We start from the raw sequence: 19,481 nt of genomic DNA on the forward strand, positions 1-19,481 counted from the left end.
CTGGAATAGAATCAGCAGATGTTGAATTTGAACTTTCACCTCTCTGAGAAGCTGTTGGCTGTTGTTCTAAATCCAGCTGCACTACATCTGAACTGGAACTCTTCTCTGGCACCTTATCTTGATTCTGTTGTAACATAAACTGCTCATCAAAAACTGCATCTCTGCTAATCACGATCTTCTTTGCAATCGGATCCCAAAACTTGTATCCTTTCACACCTTTCTTGTAGCCCAGAAAGATGCACTTCTTGGATTTTGCATCAAGTTTGGATCTTTCATCTCCAGGTACATGCACATAAGCAGGACAACCAAAAATCCGTAAATAATCAAATTTAACTGGATCACCCGTCCATACCTCTTCTGCGACCTTGCCACCCAATGATGCTCGAGGTGATCTATTGATGAGATAACATGTCATATTCACAGCCTCTGCCCAGAAACTCTTAAGAAGCTCTGCATTCAGTCTTAAGCACCTTGCCCTTTCAGTTAAAGACCTGTTCATCATTTCTGTCACACCATTCTGCTATGGTGTCTTCCGCACTGAAAAATGTCTCTGAATCCCATGCTCCTCACAGAACTTCTGAAACTGCGAATCTGTGTACTTTGTGTCATTATCAGACCTCAAATACTTGATCTTTCCCTCAGTTGACCTCAAATACTTGATCTTTCTGCCAGTTTGGTTCTCCACCTCAACTTACCACAGCTTGAATTTAGAGAAGACTTCAAATTTCTGCTTCAAAATATACACCCAAACTTTCCTGGAGAAATCATTAATAAAGTAACGAAATACTGAGATCCTGCCAATGACAACTCCCTAGTAGAGCCCCATACATCAGAATGCATATAGTCAAGAGAATGCACATAATCAAGATATAGTCAAGAATTCCTTCAGTTTTGTGTTTTCCAGTCATAAAACTGACTCTAGTCTGTTTTCCAAGAATACAGAACTTACAAAGATCAAGGTTGCAGCTTTTAACCCCATGCAACAGATTTTTTCTATTCAATTTTGTCATCCCACGTTCCCTGAGATGACCCAGACGCATATGTCATAGCTTTGTACTATCATTATCTGACTCCACAGAATGAACTCCACCTACAACTGTACTCCCTAACAGTCTGTAGATATTACCTGCAGTCAACTTTCCTTTCATCACCGTCAGTGCACCCTTAACAATTATGATGGTTTCCTTATTCTCATCAGCCTTATGAATAAAACCATTTCTGTGTAGAGTGCCCAAGGAAATCAAATTCTTCTTCAGATCTGGAATATGTCTGACATCACATAACGTTCTAACTGTGCCATCATACATCTGAATTCTGACTTTTCCAATACCAACTATATTGCAGCATCTATCATCACCCAAATAGACTGAGCCAGAATTAGTTGACCTGTATGAAGTAAACACTCCCTGTTAGGTGTTATGTGATAAGAGCACCCTGAATCAAGAATCCATGCATACGTGAACTGAGTTGATGAAACTGAGAGCATATCGCCATCACTGCAATCTGAATTTTCATTCTGCACCACATTTACAGACTTCGATGAAGTATCACCTTTCTCCTCATTCTGCTTCTTCGGCTTTGGACAATCTCTCTTCATATGACCTGACTCCTTGCACTTGTAGCAATGAATTTCCTTTTTGCCTCTAGACTTTGATCTAGAATTTCGCCTTCCAGATCCCTCCTTCTCTTTCCTCCTTCCACGATCCTGCTTATTCTTCACATATATACTGTCACCCTGAGAGTTTTCCCCTACATTCTACTTCCTCTGGTTGTGAGCCAACAACGCTGCAGTAATCTCATCCACTTTGATAGTTTCTTTCTCATATGTCAGAGTAGTCACCAGGTGTTCATAGAAAGAGGGAAACGAACATAACAAAATCATCGCTTCATCCTCAATACTCACATCAACTCGTGACAGGTCTGTGATTATTTGATTGAAGCCATTAACATGCTGTGCCAGATCAGAACCTTCCTGCATCTTCAGCCCATACAACTTTTGCTTCAGATACAACTTGTTCGTCAGAGATTTAGCCATAAATTGAGTTTCCAATTTCTTCCAAACTTCTCCTGGAGATTTCAGATTCATCACGTGATACATAACTTAATCTGTCAGACATAGGCGTATCGTCGCTGCCGCTCGCTGTTGCAATTCTTCCCAATCTTCATCCTCCATGGCATCTGGTTTCGTCGCCCGCAAAGCTTTCAAGATTCTCTGTTGCGTCAACAGATCTTTCATCCTGGTTTGCCACAATCCGAAGTTACCAGTTCCGTCGAACTTCACCACCTCGAATTTCGTACCAGAAAATGTCATCTGAAAATTATTTCTGCAACAAAACTTTTTACAAAAAATTCCTTTGCAAAAATTCTTGCTTAGAATCTCTCTTTTTTTTTTAAGAAAAGAAAGAGAAAAAAAAAATTTTGAAATCTTTGAGCAAAGCAAAAAATTTTCTCTCCGCCTCCAAGAGAAGAAATAAATATTTCTTTTATTTCCTCTCCGTTTTCAGCAAGGAAAACCTTAATTAAATTTGCTTAATTTAATTTAAATCAACTTAATTAAAAAAGATTCTTTTAATTAAGTGAATTTAAAAAAGAAAACTTTCCTTCACTAGCTTTCGTTTTGGAAATTCAAAAAATAAAGCAAACTTTCCTTTTCTTTTCCCTGCTCTCCTGTGGCAATGGATTCCTCTAAAAATATTCCTCTAGCTTCCCTTCCGGATTCCTTTCCGATTCCAGCTTCCTTCAATCTGCGGGAATATCGCCTCCTTCGGGAAAGCCTCCGTATTCCCTTCCGATTACGACCGAAAATTTCTCCGTTTTCCTTCTTTACTCCGTCCGCCGATCCGCCTTGCGGCCTTCGCGCAGACGTTCGCAAAAAACTCTCGAACCGTGCCGAATCGCGAAAAGAGTCCGCCGCCGAACCGCTTCCCTGGCCTCGAACTCCTCTGCGAAGTAAGACAGAGCCCTCGCGATGCAGATCCGGAGTGCCGGAAGCTCCCCTGGCTAGTTGCGAATGTCGCGAATCCGAAGCCTGGCTAAGCTTCGCCCGCTTTGCCTGGTCACGAACTGCCTAGAACCGAAGTCTCTGCCAAGTCCTCGAACTTTCTGCACCGACTCCTCCGAATTTGTCGGCTCTTCCTCCGTGGTCCCGAACTCTTCTGCCAGAACGACGAACCTCCTTCGTCACTGCGTTGATCTCCTCTGCCCTTAAACCTTGTCTCTGATACCACTTGTTCAGAAAAATAGGGCGAAGAAAATAGCAATCGACACAAATCCAGAAGAACACAGAGATTTAACGAGGTTCGGCAAAGATGCCTACGTCCTCGGGAGCAGAGCGGCAAGTTCCTTTCAATATCCTTTCAATAAAGGGTTTACAGAATTCAGGGATACCTCCTGGGGTTACTAACAGACCTATTTATAACCTCAGGAGTAAATCCTAGGCACAACATGTAATTACAACATTACCCCTGTACCATACCGCGGGGCTTTGCCCCCGCACCCCAACCCACGTAACTTCCCAATTTGGACAGATTCTTTCGCTCTGCTATATGAGCCATACCATAACAAATCATACACCGGTGTGGATAAGTTCTAGAGGAGAATAAGTATTATTGCTAGAAGATACAAAAGAAAGTCCATGTTGTTTAGTTCTAATACCTGAATTACAAAAAACTAAGTAGTAGGAAAACTAAGATGAGGTTGTTGTTTGGCAATGAGGCGAAGCACTTTGTAATAGGGTCACCAAGTTGGTGTTGCCAAACGTCAGCGATGGTGGTTTGGGATAACATGGCTTGCTTGCGGATAGGGTTGGGATGGAGTATGTCACGGCATGATCCTTGGAGGAGTATTCGTTGAGCTGTTACCCTTGATTTGCTAGCCGTAAGCATCAAATAAGATAGCGCAGTTATTGTGAGATGCAAGGTGAAAAATAGAAAGAAGACTGAGTAATTTGTGGGTTGTGAAAGAGTTTGGAGAGAAATAGCTTACTAGTAGTAGTAGGCAGCAGGCCCTGGCCAGTGTTTTGGATGAAAATTGTATTTCCATTGCCGATGTAGATCTGATATTGACCTTGGTAAGGTTCTTAATTCTGTGTAATGCCGATATCAGCGGTCACGTGTTGTGAGTCTCCGGTGTCAATGTATCAATCCTGGTCGGGAGTAGAAGAAGTGATGAGGGTTGTATGATCTGGAGCTTGTTGGGTTGTAGATGTGGTTCAACCTATGCCAACATTGGGGTGCCGCATGGCCTGGCTTGAGGCAGATCTGGCATATGACAGCACTAGTGGCCTTAGGTTTTTCCAATTTCCTTCATTTGTGTTTCGGTACGAGTTGTTGGAAGATTTTCGTCGAGAAACATTTGCGTGACTATCTCGTAGGAGCTGTGACCTCTTCCTCTTTGGGCGTCTAATGCTGCGTGACTATCAGGTTGAGTGGGTTTTGTTTGGTTTTCGGTGGAGATATTGATTTTTTCGCTGTGAAGGAGGGAATACAGGTCTTTAAGGCTTATAGGTAGAGGAGAAGTTCTGATGGCAGTTTTAAAAGCTTGGTAAGATGGAGGTAGACCCTTGAGAATGTAGAGCATGACATCTTCCCCTCTGCAGCTATATTGTCCAAGGCACTTTGATTTGTGTCAAATACTGTCATCGTTTGATTCCTAATTGACACATTATAAAGTTCATTTTTAAGTTGGATCATCTTTGATCTGTTAGTAGCTTGTAGTCGTTTCTCTAGTGCTTACCAAATTTCATAGCAGCTGTCCAGATTGATGACATAGGGTAGAATCATGGTGGAGATTGTAGACAAGATCGCTGCAGCTTTCTGGTCAATTAGAATCCAAGTAATGTAAGCTGGGTTCGAGGTTGATATTCCGGCTTCATCAGTGACGAAGGCTGTGTGAGGAGGTTGGTATTCCGGCTTCATCAGTGACGAAGCTGGATGTTTACAAGTGGATCTTTCGATGAATCCAACGAATCCATAGGCGTTAATTATCTTTGACATTTGGGACTTCCATATTGGATAATCATCTGTGGATAGAGAGGTATTGACGACAGACTGTATGTTTGAGACCAGAAATTTGAAAGATGAAGGCATGGACCATTCTTCGATCGACAGCTTTTACAGGTTTTCTATCTGTATGTTCTAAATAGCATTCCAACTTCGTCATCTTACTTTCCTGCTGTTTTATGGCATCAGAGCAATTGCATCACTGCACCGATGGTAGACTACAATACATCTATCCTGGGCGACAGTCTCGCGCCGGACCGAATATTTTTTCAGAGAATTTTCTCCACAGAAGAATTACTGTAGCTGGCCCGTATTTATTGGCTTTCCCAAAATTTATAGATGTAGGTGATTATGAGGGCATGAGAGTAAAAGGGCTTTGCTGGTCATGGAGGCAACTTTAATGCTGAGTGATGCTTATACATTATTACTATGAAGTTAATGACTTGATGCAGTAGGTTCACTTAACTCCATCCTAAGTATGACTATTCCAGAATCTTTTCTAAAAATAATTACGAAATTAGTAATTATTGATGGGGACTCGTAAATGGTCCCATTCCTATGATACCCTTGTAAAGACCTCCTTTCTCTCTTATGTGTAGATTCATGACTAAAACAGTCAGTGCTGTTTGTCAGCTTAAAAATTAATGCAGCTATAATCATGTTATCAAGACCATTAGTTAGCAGTTTTTCTACAGTCAGACATCTCTACTAATTTAGAGAAAGAAGTTTTGTTGGGTTGACAGAAAAAGGGCTACTTCACAAATATTGAATTTCATTAAAATCATTGGCTTTTCTCCCACTCTCATAATTTACCACTCAACAAAATAATGCTTTAAAATATGCCTCCTAATTAATAAAAGCTAGCAATGAAATACCACACAATAAAGAGACTATGGATATTTTATTTATTATTTTGATAAATGATTACTCATAAGTGTGTGTGTGAATGTGCATGAGAGAGAGGGGGAGTGTGAGTGATAGAGTGAGTGAATTGCTTATGTGAAATTTAGGCATAATAAAAATGTTAAGTATTTCTTGTAGGAATCATGATAGAAATATTGAGGATGAGTGTAGTGAAAGTGAAAGAATGTAAATTAATGTAATTGAACTAATGGTAGCGTGATACCCTTTTATTTTTTGGTATAATTAATGGGCAAATTCTAAGAATTGTTAATTTAATAGTTGAAGATATGGTTTTGATTATTTGGAGAGACAAGTGAGGTTTTAAGAAAGGTCTAATGGAAGAAATACAAAAAAATAGCTTAGCTTGGTATAGCTTGGGCTAATTGGGAAGATAATTTTGGAAATCGATATTAAGTTGTGTAAATGACTGGAACTTAGAAAGAAATCTACATGAAGATGTTAAATTATGATTGAAGTATTTGGTATGATGGCTAGGCTATAAAAAATATTTGTTCAAAAGATGACCAAGACTACTCCAAATCATGCTACTTTGGACAATATTTGGAGAACTTCATAAAGAAATTGTATTAAATGGTTTAAATGAGAGAAATTTAAGGTAATGAGATTTTTTTAGGATGTGAACTTTAGATTTAAAGTATTTGGTAGAGTTTAGTGGGGCATAAATCCTTGTAGTTTGTGTAGATAACTAGACTATGTAGCTTTCCAACTAGGCTTGGCTGCAAGTTGTAAGTAAGATTTTTTAATGGGTTTGATGGCTCGAGTTGTAGCAGTTTAGGATTATTTGTTACCTAAATGGTAGAGAGTTCTGTCAGAGTGGTTTTAATAGGATGTTAAGAGATTTAAAAAGTACTTACAAATCTAATAATATTCATACTAAAGCATGACCAAATTAGGCCACAAAGCAATAATACAAAAAGAAAGATACTCTCCTAAGTAATAGTTTATTCCAAAACTAAAAAATTATTTCTACTTAACATCCCATTATTTAGTTATTAAAATTATCATGATTAATAAAAATGAAAAAAAAAAATTAGAGGGGAAGGATGTAGTTGGCAAATAAGTAATGACGATGCATTCCACCATGCTTAATTCAATTTAAGTTCCAACACTTACAATACCTGGTGTTATTTTACATCATAAATGAAACATATTTATTCTTTTCTATTCAGATTTTAATATTTTTGACCTCTCTTTTTGGTAAAATTTTATTTTCGACTTTTATCCAATCATAACCTAGAATTCATTTCTCGTGTTACTAGATGACTGAACTGAACCTAGATCAGCCGAGAATTGAGCCCCACTTAAACTAAAATTTAACCAAGCTCTAATTCAAATCTAAAACTAAAATTTAAATAAACAAAAAATGAAATAAACTAAATTATAATAAGGATATAACAAACTTCAATCAAACCTTAAAATTGAATTAAAAGTAGCTTTAATTCATTGCATCCTAAATCTATCATTTTCTCTGCAGAAAATCGTAGATCTTGAATTTTCATTCTAAATGTTGTATGATATTCATTATTACATATGAGAAACATACAAACAGGTTTGGTGACGATCAGACATAGTTTTTGCATAAAATGTTTTTTGCTTTAGGATTTCATGCATGAAAAGTAGTCCTACATAAATTTTCTTCATCAGAGCATTACTTTTCAAAATGAAGCATGCGATGTGTATAGATCGTCAAAACCTTTCAAATTAACTCTTCTATTCTAAAATCAGACTTTGTTTGTGGGTCCATCAAAACTACGATAATTTGGAGGATAATAAGGATAATCATAATAATAATCATAACAATAATCATATTAATAATCAAAATGGCACTTTAAGTTGGACCTAAATAAGCATCAAAGTCAAATAAAAGTAATTTTTAGCAGAAAACCTTAAATTTAATCAATTAAAATTGATTTTATTTTCTCTCATTTGGTGGGCCCTTTAACTTCAAATTCATTGAGATAGAGACCAAGTTAACAAAATGTAGCATTGCCGCTGTGTTCACCTAATCTATATGAACCGAATGAGCCCATATTAATTTTTTTTCCGAACCCCCCATTACTATCCCATCTCTCTAATTTGAATGTCCCTCTTATTCCCACTTCTTTCTCTCCTTTTGACCAAAAATTATTCTTCCCATCTATTTTTAATTTCAATATTAAATAATTTAAAGCAAGTCCCTCATGCAATTTTCCCCTATCTCCTTCACTTGGGCCAGTTTTCTCTCTCTTTGTCTCTTGTTCACTCTCTTTATCTCCCTTAACAAACCATCTCATTCTTCTCCTCTTCTTTTTTTTCTTCTTCCTTCCATAGTTGAATCCCCCTCATCCTCTTCCCCTCTCTTCTCCAAGTTAATCAAAGGGACTTACACTTTATTCAACCAAAGGAATCAAAGGGCATATACTTCATTCAACCATGTTGTACTCCTCCTTTCTTTTTATTTCTTTTGTTCTTCAAGTAAATTAAAAAACATAGAATTTTTTGCAAGTGTGGCCACCTCTTTTTCCTCTTATTCTTCTTACCATGGCCAAGAAACACCCCTTTCTCTCTCCCAACCTCTTTTTTTCCCAACACAAAAACCCTAATCTTCTTCCCCTTTTTCTATTTTTTTCTAGACCAAAAGCCCTAATCTTCTCCGTTGTAATACTACTTTTTACCTAGTCTTAAACCTCAAGCTTCTCCCTCATTGGATGGCCTAATATCCTATTGATATACCTAAAATATATAGTATTTTTAGACACGTTTTTATACCTATTTTTGAGACATTACGCTTTAATGGAAGGTATTTTTGTGTTTTTCTTACAGATACAAGTAAATATGGAAAAAAATGCTTAAAGGAATGAAAAAGGATCAAATGTGGAGTAAAAAGGTGAAAAATTGTGCAAAAAAGTTTTGGCGCCTAAACACCAGATCTGGCGCTTAAGAGCAGGTTAAACAGAGAAAGTCACGCCTGAGCACCGAAACCCCGCGCTTAAGCGCCAGTGGCAGTTACTAGACAAGTAAAATCAATTTTCACGAATTTTGAAGAGGTTTTTGAGGCACCCATTAGCTTAATATGTGGTTGTAACCACCATGGACGAAAATTATCATGAAAGGATGTGTCTCTTGGGCAAATACATCGAATCAAGACACATTTTGAAGATATCCCAAGGTACCTCTTTGAAAACTATAAAAGAAAGAAGAGAGGACTTAGAAAAGAGTTCTAAAAATATTGGCAAGTTTTGAAAGTTCTTCTCTGGGGAGTTAGTTCGGAGAGATTTTTAGGATCCACTTTTTATTTACTTTATCCTTTTTATTATTTTATTTTGAGTGATTGTAAAAGAGAAGAGATTCAAAGAAACTTTAAAAGTTTGGTGGAGGACTTGAGTTAAGTTTTTATTTTTTTTGTTTTAGACTACTTTTGTTAATTGTGACTTGTTGTTGGTTTGACACTGATTTCTTCTTTTAAATTAAAGTGTGATTTTGCTTTCTCCATGGATTCTTAGTAGTTTTCCTTATCTTTCTTCTTAAAATGATAAGTAATTAAGTTTTGGACGGAGGTTGTGGAATGTATTGATCTTCAATGATGGATGAAGTTGTGATGATATAAATCCATGCACTTCAGTTACTTCTTGATTTGGCCAATCCAGATGTTAAAATTTTTTGTGAGAACATGTAAGAACCGGGCTGGTATTGTCTCAGTCAACATTTGGAAAGAATCACATGAGGTTGTATGAATGAGAATGTAGTTCATATGATTGAGTGCAAATAAATAAGGACATATTCATTGATGGGTGTAGAGTTAGAGAACTTTAAAGTGACAGGTTAAAGCCCATAACTTGGTTTATTATTTTAGGTTCTGATACAAGAATGTTAGTCCACAGGTAGAGGGAGTCGAGGGAACTCAAGAGTGAGAGCTAGTATCTTCCCTACCTATTTGTTCTTTAGAACTATTCAAACTTTAAATTAGCTAATGTTCTTTATATCATCTCTAGTAAGGGTAAAGAATTTTATTGCTTCTATGTGGCACAACACAATTTGCATATATTCACAATAGAATTCCTATACTTGTTATTGATTCATGATAAGAAGAAAGAGATTTTTATGTTAAGTACTTTTCTTCTACAAAAACTTTAGTTATATTTTTTCTGTTTCGTTAAAAAATAAAAAATACCAAAAATATTTAAATTTTAAAAATAGAAAAAATTTCATAATCTTTTTAAAAATTTCATAATTATCTTTTTAAAAATAGAAAAAATTTCTAAAAAGTACATATTGCATAATCTTCGTTGTGGGTTCGATATTCAGGTCTTAATCAAAAAGTCATATATTATTCGATAACGATACGTATACTTGCGTAGTATCCCAATATAAATATATAAAAATTAAAAAGTTAAATTCTTATTTTTCCTCAGAATTAAGTTTTTGGTTTTGTTGCAAGATAAGTAAATATAAGTAAAAAAAACCATCAGAACTATTGTTATACTGTGCATAAGCATTGAGTCGGGATCAAATTTTTGGCGCCGTTGCTGGGGAAAAAAACTAAGTAAATTTCTATTTTTAGAAAGTCTTATTTAAACTTCAAATATTGTATCTTATTTTGTATGTTTTATTTTATTTTATTTTATGTTAGTGTTTGCGTAGTTCAGGTTCTGAAGGTCTAGTGCCCTACGATTCTGAATTAGAAAGAACAATTAGAAAAATCAGGAAAACAAAAAAAATTAAAAACCTTTAAAAATCCAAAAAAATTACAAAAATGGAAAACCAAATAATCAAAATGTTGAAATTCATCAAGAGTTAAGACCATTAAGAGATTATGCCAAAGAGATTATGCCAACCCTACTGTAGATGAACTTCCTTATAGTATTCAAAAACTTACTATAGTGGCTAATTATCTAAATGGTATCAAATAATCAATTTGGGGGATCACCAACTAAAGTTCCAAATTTACATCTTACAAATTTTCTAGAATTGTGTGCTACATTTAAATATGATGGTGTTTCAGATGATGTCATAAGACTTAGGTTATTTTCTTTCTCACTGAGAGATAAAGCTAAGATTTGGTTGAATTCGTTAGCACCTGGATCTATCAGAATATGGGGTGATTTAGCAAAAAAATTTCTTGCTAAATATTTTCCACCATCAAAAGCTGCAAAGCTTAGAAATGATATTACATCTTTTAATCAGTTTGAAGGGGAATCTATTTATGAAGCATGGGAACGATTTAAGGAACTCTTAATAAAGTGTCCACACCATGCTATACCAGATTGGTTAATAATTCAAACCTTTTATAATAGATTAATTGGTTCTCTTAGATCTATTATTGATGCCGCTGTGGTGGTTCATTGATGTCAAAACCATTTCATGATGCTTATGCTTTAATAGAATAGATGACTATCAAAAATTTTCAATGGCCTTCTGAGAGGGTAAATCCAAATAAAGTAGCCAATATTCATGAAACTAATGCATTTACTATGTTAGAAAATCAAGTTGCTACAATTTGAAGGAAGTTAGATCAATTTGGAATGAATTTTTCTCAACAAATTTCAATGATTGAAGAGAATTCAGTAGGCTAAATGTTAGATTCTCAAGCATCATTAAAAAATTTGAATGTCATAAATAATAAGTAAAATAACCCATATTCCAATTATTATAACCCAGGTTGGAAAAACCATCCCAACTTTAGCTGGAATAACAATTTGGGTGGTAATAATCAGCAATGGGGGAACAACCAAGTAAAGCCATTGGGAAACTGGAACAACCAAGGGAATAATAATTATAGATCTACTTATCCTCTAGGTATCAACAATAATACAAAATTTAAGGATAAGAAGTTATCCATAGAAGAAGTGGTGTTATAAATGGGTAATCAGTTACAAAGTCAAGGAGCCATAATTAGAAATATTGAGAATTAACTTGGGCAAATCGCAACTTCATTAAGTAATTGATAATACTGAATCAAATCCAAAAGACCAGAATAAAGAGCAAGTTAAAGCCATACAACTTAAAAGAGAAAGAGAGTTGGAAGGTAGGGTTCAAAAAGAGATTGAAGTAGAGAGAGAAGAAATTGGAGAATCAAAAGAGGACGCTCCAAAAGATTCTGAACTACCTATTTCTCCACCGAAAATTGATTTAGAAAAATCACCACCTCCATTTCCTCAGAGACTTCGACAACAGAAGTTGGATAAGCAATTTTCAAAATTTTTGGAAATATTTAAGAAGCTTACAATCAATATTTCATTTACTGAAGCCTTAGAACAAATGCCAAGCTATGTAAAGTTTATGAAAGATATTCTCAACAGGAAAAGGAAGTTTGAAGATAATGAGACTGTTACACTTAGTAAGAAGTACAGTCCTATAATTCAGAAGAAACTTCCTGAAAAGCTTAAAGATCCTGGTAGCTTTACAATTCCATGTGTAATAGGAGACAGATTTTATGGGAAAGCTTTATGTGATTTAGGTGCAAGCATTAACCTTATGCAATTATCAATATTTAAAAGATTGGGATTAAGAGAAATAGCCCCTACTACCGTAACTCTGCAGTTATCAGATCATTAAATAACATATCCTAAAGGAGTTGTAGAAGATGTCCTAGTGAAAGTGGATCAATTTATCTTTCCTGTTGATTTCACTATGCTAGATATGGAGGAAGATAAAAAGATACCTATCATTTTAGGGAGATATTTCCTAGTCACAAGAAGAGCAATGATAGATGTGTGAGTCAATGATCAAACTTTTACTTTTAACATTTCAAAATTAATGAAATACCCTGCAAAAGGTAAAGATGATAAATGTTATAGAATGTATGTTATAAGATATCTGAGTGAATGCCATTTCAAGACTACTTATGAAGAAAAAGATTTGGAACACGAGCAAGAATAGGAATTATATCAATGTGTAAGCCTTTTTAAGGAAGATTCAAGTTATTTTAAAGAGAGTTTTGAAATTTTGGACACGATAGACAAAGATAAATCATTTTGTCCATCTATTGAAAAACCTCCAGAGCTTGAGTTGAAATTACTTCTTGAACATTTAAAATATGACTTTTTAGGAGATTCCTCTACTTTACCTGTTATAATTTCCTCAAAGTTAACTAAAGAAGAAGAAGAAAAGCTGATGAAAATTCTAAAAAATTTTAAGAAAGCCTTTGGATGGACAATTGCTGATATTAAAGGAATCACTCCTTTAATTTGTATGCATAGAAATAATCTGGAAGAAAACTGTAAACCCAGAGCTGATCCACAAAGGAGATTAAATCTTGTTATGAAAGAGGTTGTTAAGAAAGAAATTTTAATGTGGTTAGATGTAGGAATTATCTACCCTATTTTAGATAGTGCTTGATTTAGTCCAATTCACTCTGTTCCTAAAAAAGGAGGAGTAACTGTAACTGTGAATGAGCATAATGAGTTAATACCTACTAGAAAATTTACAGGGTGGCAAATATGCATTGATTATAGAAAACTAAATCTTGTCATTAAGAAAGATTATTTTATGCTACCCTTTCTAGATCAAATGCTGGATAGATTAGCTGGACAAAAATACTTTTGTTTTCTGGATGGATATACCGGTTATCACCAAATTCAAATATCTCTTGAGGATCAAGAGAAAACAACATTTATCAGTTCTTATGGTACTTTTGCTTTTAGAAAAACGCCCTTTGGTTTATGTAATGCCCCTGCTACATTTCAAAGATGTATGATGGCAAGTTTTTATGCTTTAATTGAAAAAGGGATTGAAGTCTTTATGGATGAATTTTCAGTTTTTGGAACTTCATTTGAGTCATTTTTAGAACATTTATCTAAAGTTCTTAAGTGCTGTGAAAAAACAAATTTAGTCCTTAACTGGGAAAAATGCCCAATTATTGTAGTAGGATGAATTGTATTAGGTCATCAAATATCAGAAAATGGTATGGAAGTAGATCCTGCTAAAATTCAAGTGATTGCTAATTTACCTTATCCAACAAATGTAAGAGAAATTAGGAGTTTTTTTAGGACATGTTGGATTCTACAGGCGATATATTAAGGACTTTTCTAAGGTTGTTAAGCCTTTATGCCATTTACTGGAGAAAGATGCAATTTTCAATTTTGATGAGGAATGCCCAAAAGCTTTTAAATTATTAAAAGAAAAATTAATCACTGCACCAATTATAGTTTCACCAAATTGGGAAGAACCTTTTGAACTTATGTGTGATGCATGTGATTATGCTATTGGAGTTGTTTTAGGACAAAGATATTATACAATTTTCAAAGTTATTTACTATGCTAGTAAAACTCTTAATAAAACTCAAATTAGTTATTCAACAACTGAAAAAGAGTTATTAGTAATAGTATATGCCTTTGATAAATTTAAATCATATTTGATTGGAACTCATTGTATAGTGCATACACATCATTCTACTATTAAGTATTTAATGAAAAAAAAGGATACTAAACCGAGACTTATAAGATGGATTCTTCTTTTACAAGTATTTGATTTTGAAATAGCACATCAAAAGGGAACTGAAAACCAAATTGCTGATCATTTGTCCAGGTTTGAATTAGAAAAACCACTTTATTTTGAAAAAGAAATTAATGAACATTTTCCAGATAAAAAATTGTTCACTGTAAATAAGTGACGTGTTCCGTGGTATGCCGACATTGTGAACTATATTGTTAGTAATCTTAAACCCTATGGAATGACATACCAACAAATGAGGAAATTTGTTTCAGAAGCTAAGACTTATTTTTGGGATGACCCATATTTATATAAACAAGAAAAGGATCTGATCATTTGAAGATGTGTACCATTAGAAGAAAATTATGAAATTATCCAAAAATGTCATAATTTTGATTTTGGGGGACATTTTGGTGTTGATAAAACATCATACAAAATTTTACAATCTGGATTTTATTATCCTACAATTCTTAGAGATGTTAATGCTTATATCAAAACTTGTGATAGATGTCAAAGAGTAGGTAATATTTCTAAAAGAAATGAGATGAAGAAATGAGACTAAAAGAAATGAGATGCCCCTCAATTATATGCTAGAAGTTGAAATATTTGATATTCGGGAATTAGATTTCATGAGACCATTTATACTATCTTTCGGAAATTTATATATTTTGTTAGCAGTCGACTATATATCCAAATGGATTGAAGTTGTTTCTTTACCTTGATGTGATGCTCAAAGTGTTGTAAAATTTTTTAAAATGAACATATTTTGTAGATTTGGGATGCCAAGAGTTATCATTACTGATAGGGGGGGAAGTTTATCATTACTGATAGGGGAAGTCATTTCAGAAATGCCATTATTGAGAAGTTAGTAAAGAAATATCATATAAATCATAGGATTGCTATTGCTTATCATCCTCAGACAAGTGGTTTGGTTGAATTATCCAATCGGAAAATTAAAAGAATTATGGAAAAATTTGTGAATTCAACAAAAATGGATTGGTCAGTCAAACTTGACTATGCTTTGTGGGCTTATAGGACTGCATATAGAACTTCTATAAGAATGTCCCCATAATGCCCTCATATAGGCTAATATTTGAGAAAGCTTGTCACTTACCAATTGAACTTGAGCATAAAGCATAAGAGTTCAATTATAAGTTCAACTAAAATTTAAAAGATGCTGGTGAGAAAAGATTGTTACAATTAAATTAGTTTGAAGAGATAAGTAATGAATCTTATGAGAGTACTAAGATTTATAAAGAAAAGATGAAAATGTGGCATGATCGAAAGATTCTTACTAAAAGTTTTCAGCGAGGGCAACAAGTTTTGCTATATAATGCAAGGTTAGGATTATTTCAAGTGGATGAGCCCATTTGTTGTGATAAAAGTTTATCCTTATGGAGCTGTGGATATTAGAGATCCTAATTCTGAGAAAATTTTTAAAGTGAATGGATATAAACTGAAACCTTATTATATAGGGGATCAGCATAAATATAATGATGGAATGATGTTGGGTCAACCAGAATGAGCACTGGTTATGTTGAGCTAACGACGTAAAACCAAGCTCTTTGTCAACCCATAGTTATCGGTGTGTTTTTTCTTTGATTGTTGGTTTGAGTCTGATTAAAAATTTTGGGGTAGTTTTTTTGAGTTTATTATGTGCTAGTAATGATTTTTAGACTTTATTTAGTGACATAGACATGTTAGAATGAGAATTTGGACGTTAAGTTGATTGGTGCAAAAATGTGCACTGGCGCTTAAGTGCCAAATCCTACCCTTAAGCGCGGCAATTTAATCACATGTGCAAATTTTGATTTCTAGAAGGTGTAACTGGAATTTAGTTGGAATAAACGTGCCTTGGCAGTTTCTAGTCGTGCCTAGAAGTTATGAGGGGGAATTAGGCCTATAAATAGAAAGGGTTTGTGAAGGAATTTCACCCCGGATTATTTTAGCCCTAAAAGTCTAAGAAAAAGAGAGATTTAGAGAAAATGTTTTCATGGGAGATGGATTTAAAGAAGAAGGAAGAAGTTCATTAGTCAAAGTGCACAAGAGATGTATAACGGTTTCTTAGTCGTTAGTATTGAAGGGATATCAGAGAAGATCAACATGATGGAGAATACTATGTCTATATTAGTGACTAAGGTGCTTGAATTGCATGCTCATCTAGAACATATAGGGTGGCAACTTAGGATGCAATTCATCCATACCAGTTATATAGAGGATGCGGATAAGGCGATGTGCCTTAAGCAAAAGTGGATCGAAGATGATAGTATTAGAGCTCATCACCACTATCTGTTTTATCAACTCTATATTCCTGGAGAGACTACTATGAGAAAAGATATTGTTCCTTCTAATGAAGAGTGGCATTAAGTTAAGTGTTAGTAATTGTGTGTTTGGGGTCATGTTTTGGTCATGTTTTTAAGTGTGTTTGTGTTAGTGTTTACGTCTTCCGTTTAGTGTTCGTGCCACTTATGTGTTTAATTATAAATGTGTGTTAAGTGTTTTGTACTTAGGAAAATTTTCTCATCCAAAACTATTTGGAGAGAGAACTAAGTGTTAAATGTGTTTCTACTTGTTTGTGAATTTATATAAGTTTGTTTTTGTGAAAATTTGTGTTATTTTTAGCCTCAAATTGAATTAATTATTATGGAGAATTTTGAGAGAGAAGGGAGTTATAGGAAGTAAAAATAGTCATTTAAGTGCTATGAGACCATTTAAGGGTGGTTTACTTAGGCTAACAATGCATTTTACTTAAAATTAAAAATTTTGAAAATTGTGCACTGGCGCCTAAGAGCCACATCTCGCGCTTAAGCAGGAGCAGACCCGAGAGGCAGGAGCCTAAGCGCCACTTACCCACGCTTAAGCGCCGGTTCACAAAAACCAGTTAATGAATGGTTAAAATTAAATTTTAAGTCCGAAAATACCATTTTTAACACGTCCTATCGTCTTCCCCAACTCGAGTTTGTGATTTTGAGGGCTAGGGCAAGTGAAATTTGGCGATTTCTCGGTGGAATCGAGTGAGACTTGCTAGATCCAAGTTCCTTGAGGTAAGAGCTTTACTTTTATGCAAAAATTTTGGATTTTCACTATATATTTTAAGCACATTTGGAAGATTTCAAAAATTTACTATTCATGAGAAAAGTGGAGAGAAGTCTATGGAAATTGCTTGGGAAGTTTAGTTAGTGCTTTTGAAAGTTTAGTTTAGTGATTTAAACTTGATTTTTAAAGTTATTTTTGGAATTTATCAAATTTATAGAATGACACCAAGAATGAAAAGGAGCAGAGGAAAGATCCCATTTGATTCGAGCAAATTTGTCAGTTTAAAAGCTCAGGATCGATATAGTGACGTTCTACAGTCACAAAAATTGATTCAGAAGCGATGTTTTAAGAGTCCAAGTGGAGAAGTGGAAGACCTGATAGTCCGCCGATAGTGAAAATAGTTCTGTTATTTCTCTGTTGTCACAGTGATTTGTGTTGTAAGGGTGTTTTATGCAAATCTCTCAGAGGCTGAGGACGATTGAGTTATGGTTAGAGGGAAGTTGGTACCTTTTACTCCAGAGGTAATGAACTTTCTTTACCATTTACCACCAGAGACTTTAAGTTTTTATGCGAATTATAGTCCTACTGAAGCGGAGTTAGACGAGATTATATCATATTTGACTATTGGGAGAGGACTTTGGAAGATTACCAATGAGAGGAGAGTAAATTTACCAACTTCAAATTTATGTGCACCTTCAAAGGCCTGACACTATTTCATTTCTGCTAGTCTGCTTCTGACCAATCATCTCAGTGAAGTGACCAGAGAGAGAGAGAAACGTTGAATTATTGTATTCAGGAGGGAAAGCCCATCAACATAGGGGCTTTGATCTATCAGACTATCATCAGTTCAGCTGCTGCTGCTACTATGCAGATATGGGATTTGCTTCCTTGATATTTTCTTTATGCGAGCAGGCTGGAGTAAAGTATGATAGTTGGGAGGAATTTTGTTACCTCTAAAGCCCATCACGAAGGTGAATGTGAAGACTTATTATGAGCATTCAATTTTTGATTGAAGAGGAAGATTTTCTAGGAGCTATGGATTAGAGACGTCTGCTGCATCTACCTCTGTTGCATCTTCATCCAGACCATCTACCAGACCATCTACTTCACGTGCTTACGTGCTTCTACATCTAGAGGTGATTCTACTAAGACTCAGGATGAGTTATTACAGAAGATGATGGATAATATCAATTTTGCCACTGATAAGGTACAAAGTTTAGAGCATTTTGTAGATCATACTAATAGTTATAATAGAAGGAAGAGTGATTATGAAGAGAAATTCCACTCATCTTTGGAAAGCCTGATTAGAGGTGAACAGGAGTGAAATTTTCTCCTTATCCTCGATATCCTAATTATGAGCCGGCAGAAAAATGGTACTACGGTGATTATAAGGATGAAGATAAGAGCTGAGAGAATCATTTTATGATTGTAATATGATATGAACTATCTGGTCTAAGCTGCTACATTTAAGCTGCTACATTTGCATGTGATTTGCATGTGTGTGTTGTTATTGACTATGTTTTATGTTGTGTTTTGAATTTTTATGTTCTGCTGTTGTTGTGTTTATTGAGTTAGATAGTATATCGTTTTTAAAATTTTAGGGTAGTAACAGTTGTTTTGTGTTTAGTACTGTGATTTAGTTAGTTTAGAACTTAACTTAATTTCATCTTTGTTGTAAAGTAGAAAATCTTGCTAGCTTAGATATTAAACTTGAAATTCAGAAACTGCTACCCTGTATTTTTCTTTTATCATGTTAGGTGTTGTTTGCTTTTATACCCACTGTTTAGAAGTCTATTGAATCTCTACATGTTAAACTAAAATGAAAAGATAGAAAATTTGATCAAAAATTAATTTTACTCCTGTCTTTTATTTTATACTTGTATAATTATGATTTAAAATTCTTGTTAGCATGATATTTTTAAATTTTCATTCATGCTTATGTATATCTAATGCTAAACTATTTTATCTGTTAAAAATTTAAGTTTGTGGGGATAAAAAATACTTTCAAAACTAGAGTTTTATTTGTTCTCATATGTACTACAAGTGAATTTGATTTTAAAAGAAAAATTGATTATGTATATGAAGTTATATTAGGGAAGTAAAATTTGATTT

The 19,481-nt window shown here is 34.6% G+C and overlaps 1 protein-coding gene across 1 annotated transcript; it reads right to left on the reverse strand.

The window, feature by feature from the left end:
* Positions 1–3,984: 3,984 nt before the first annotated feature.
* Positions 3,985–5,564, reverse strand: LOC110039226. The gene is made up of 2 exons (XM_020744219.1): positions 4,735–5,564; positions 3,985–4,650 (listed from the first exon to the last, which is right to left on the reverse strand). Exons 1-2 carry the CDS (start codon positions 5,085–5,087, stop codon positions 4,500–4,502), a joined length of 504 nt encoding a protein of 167 aa, XP_020599878.1. The 5' UTR covers positions 5,088–5,564; the 3' UTR covers positions 3,985–4,499.
* Positions 5,565–19,481: the final 13,917 nt, after the last annotated feature.

Source organism: Phalaenopsis equestris, unplaced genomic scaffold (assembly GCF_001263595.1).
Source record: "Phalaenopsis equestris unplaced genomic scaffold, ASM126359v1 Scaffold235876, whole genome shotgun sequence".
NCBI lineage: Eukaryota > Viridiplantae > Streptophyta > Magnoliopsida > Asparagales > Orchidaceae > Phalaenopsis > Phalaenopsis equestris.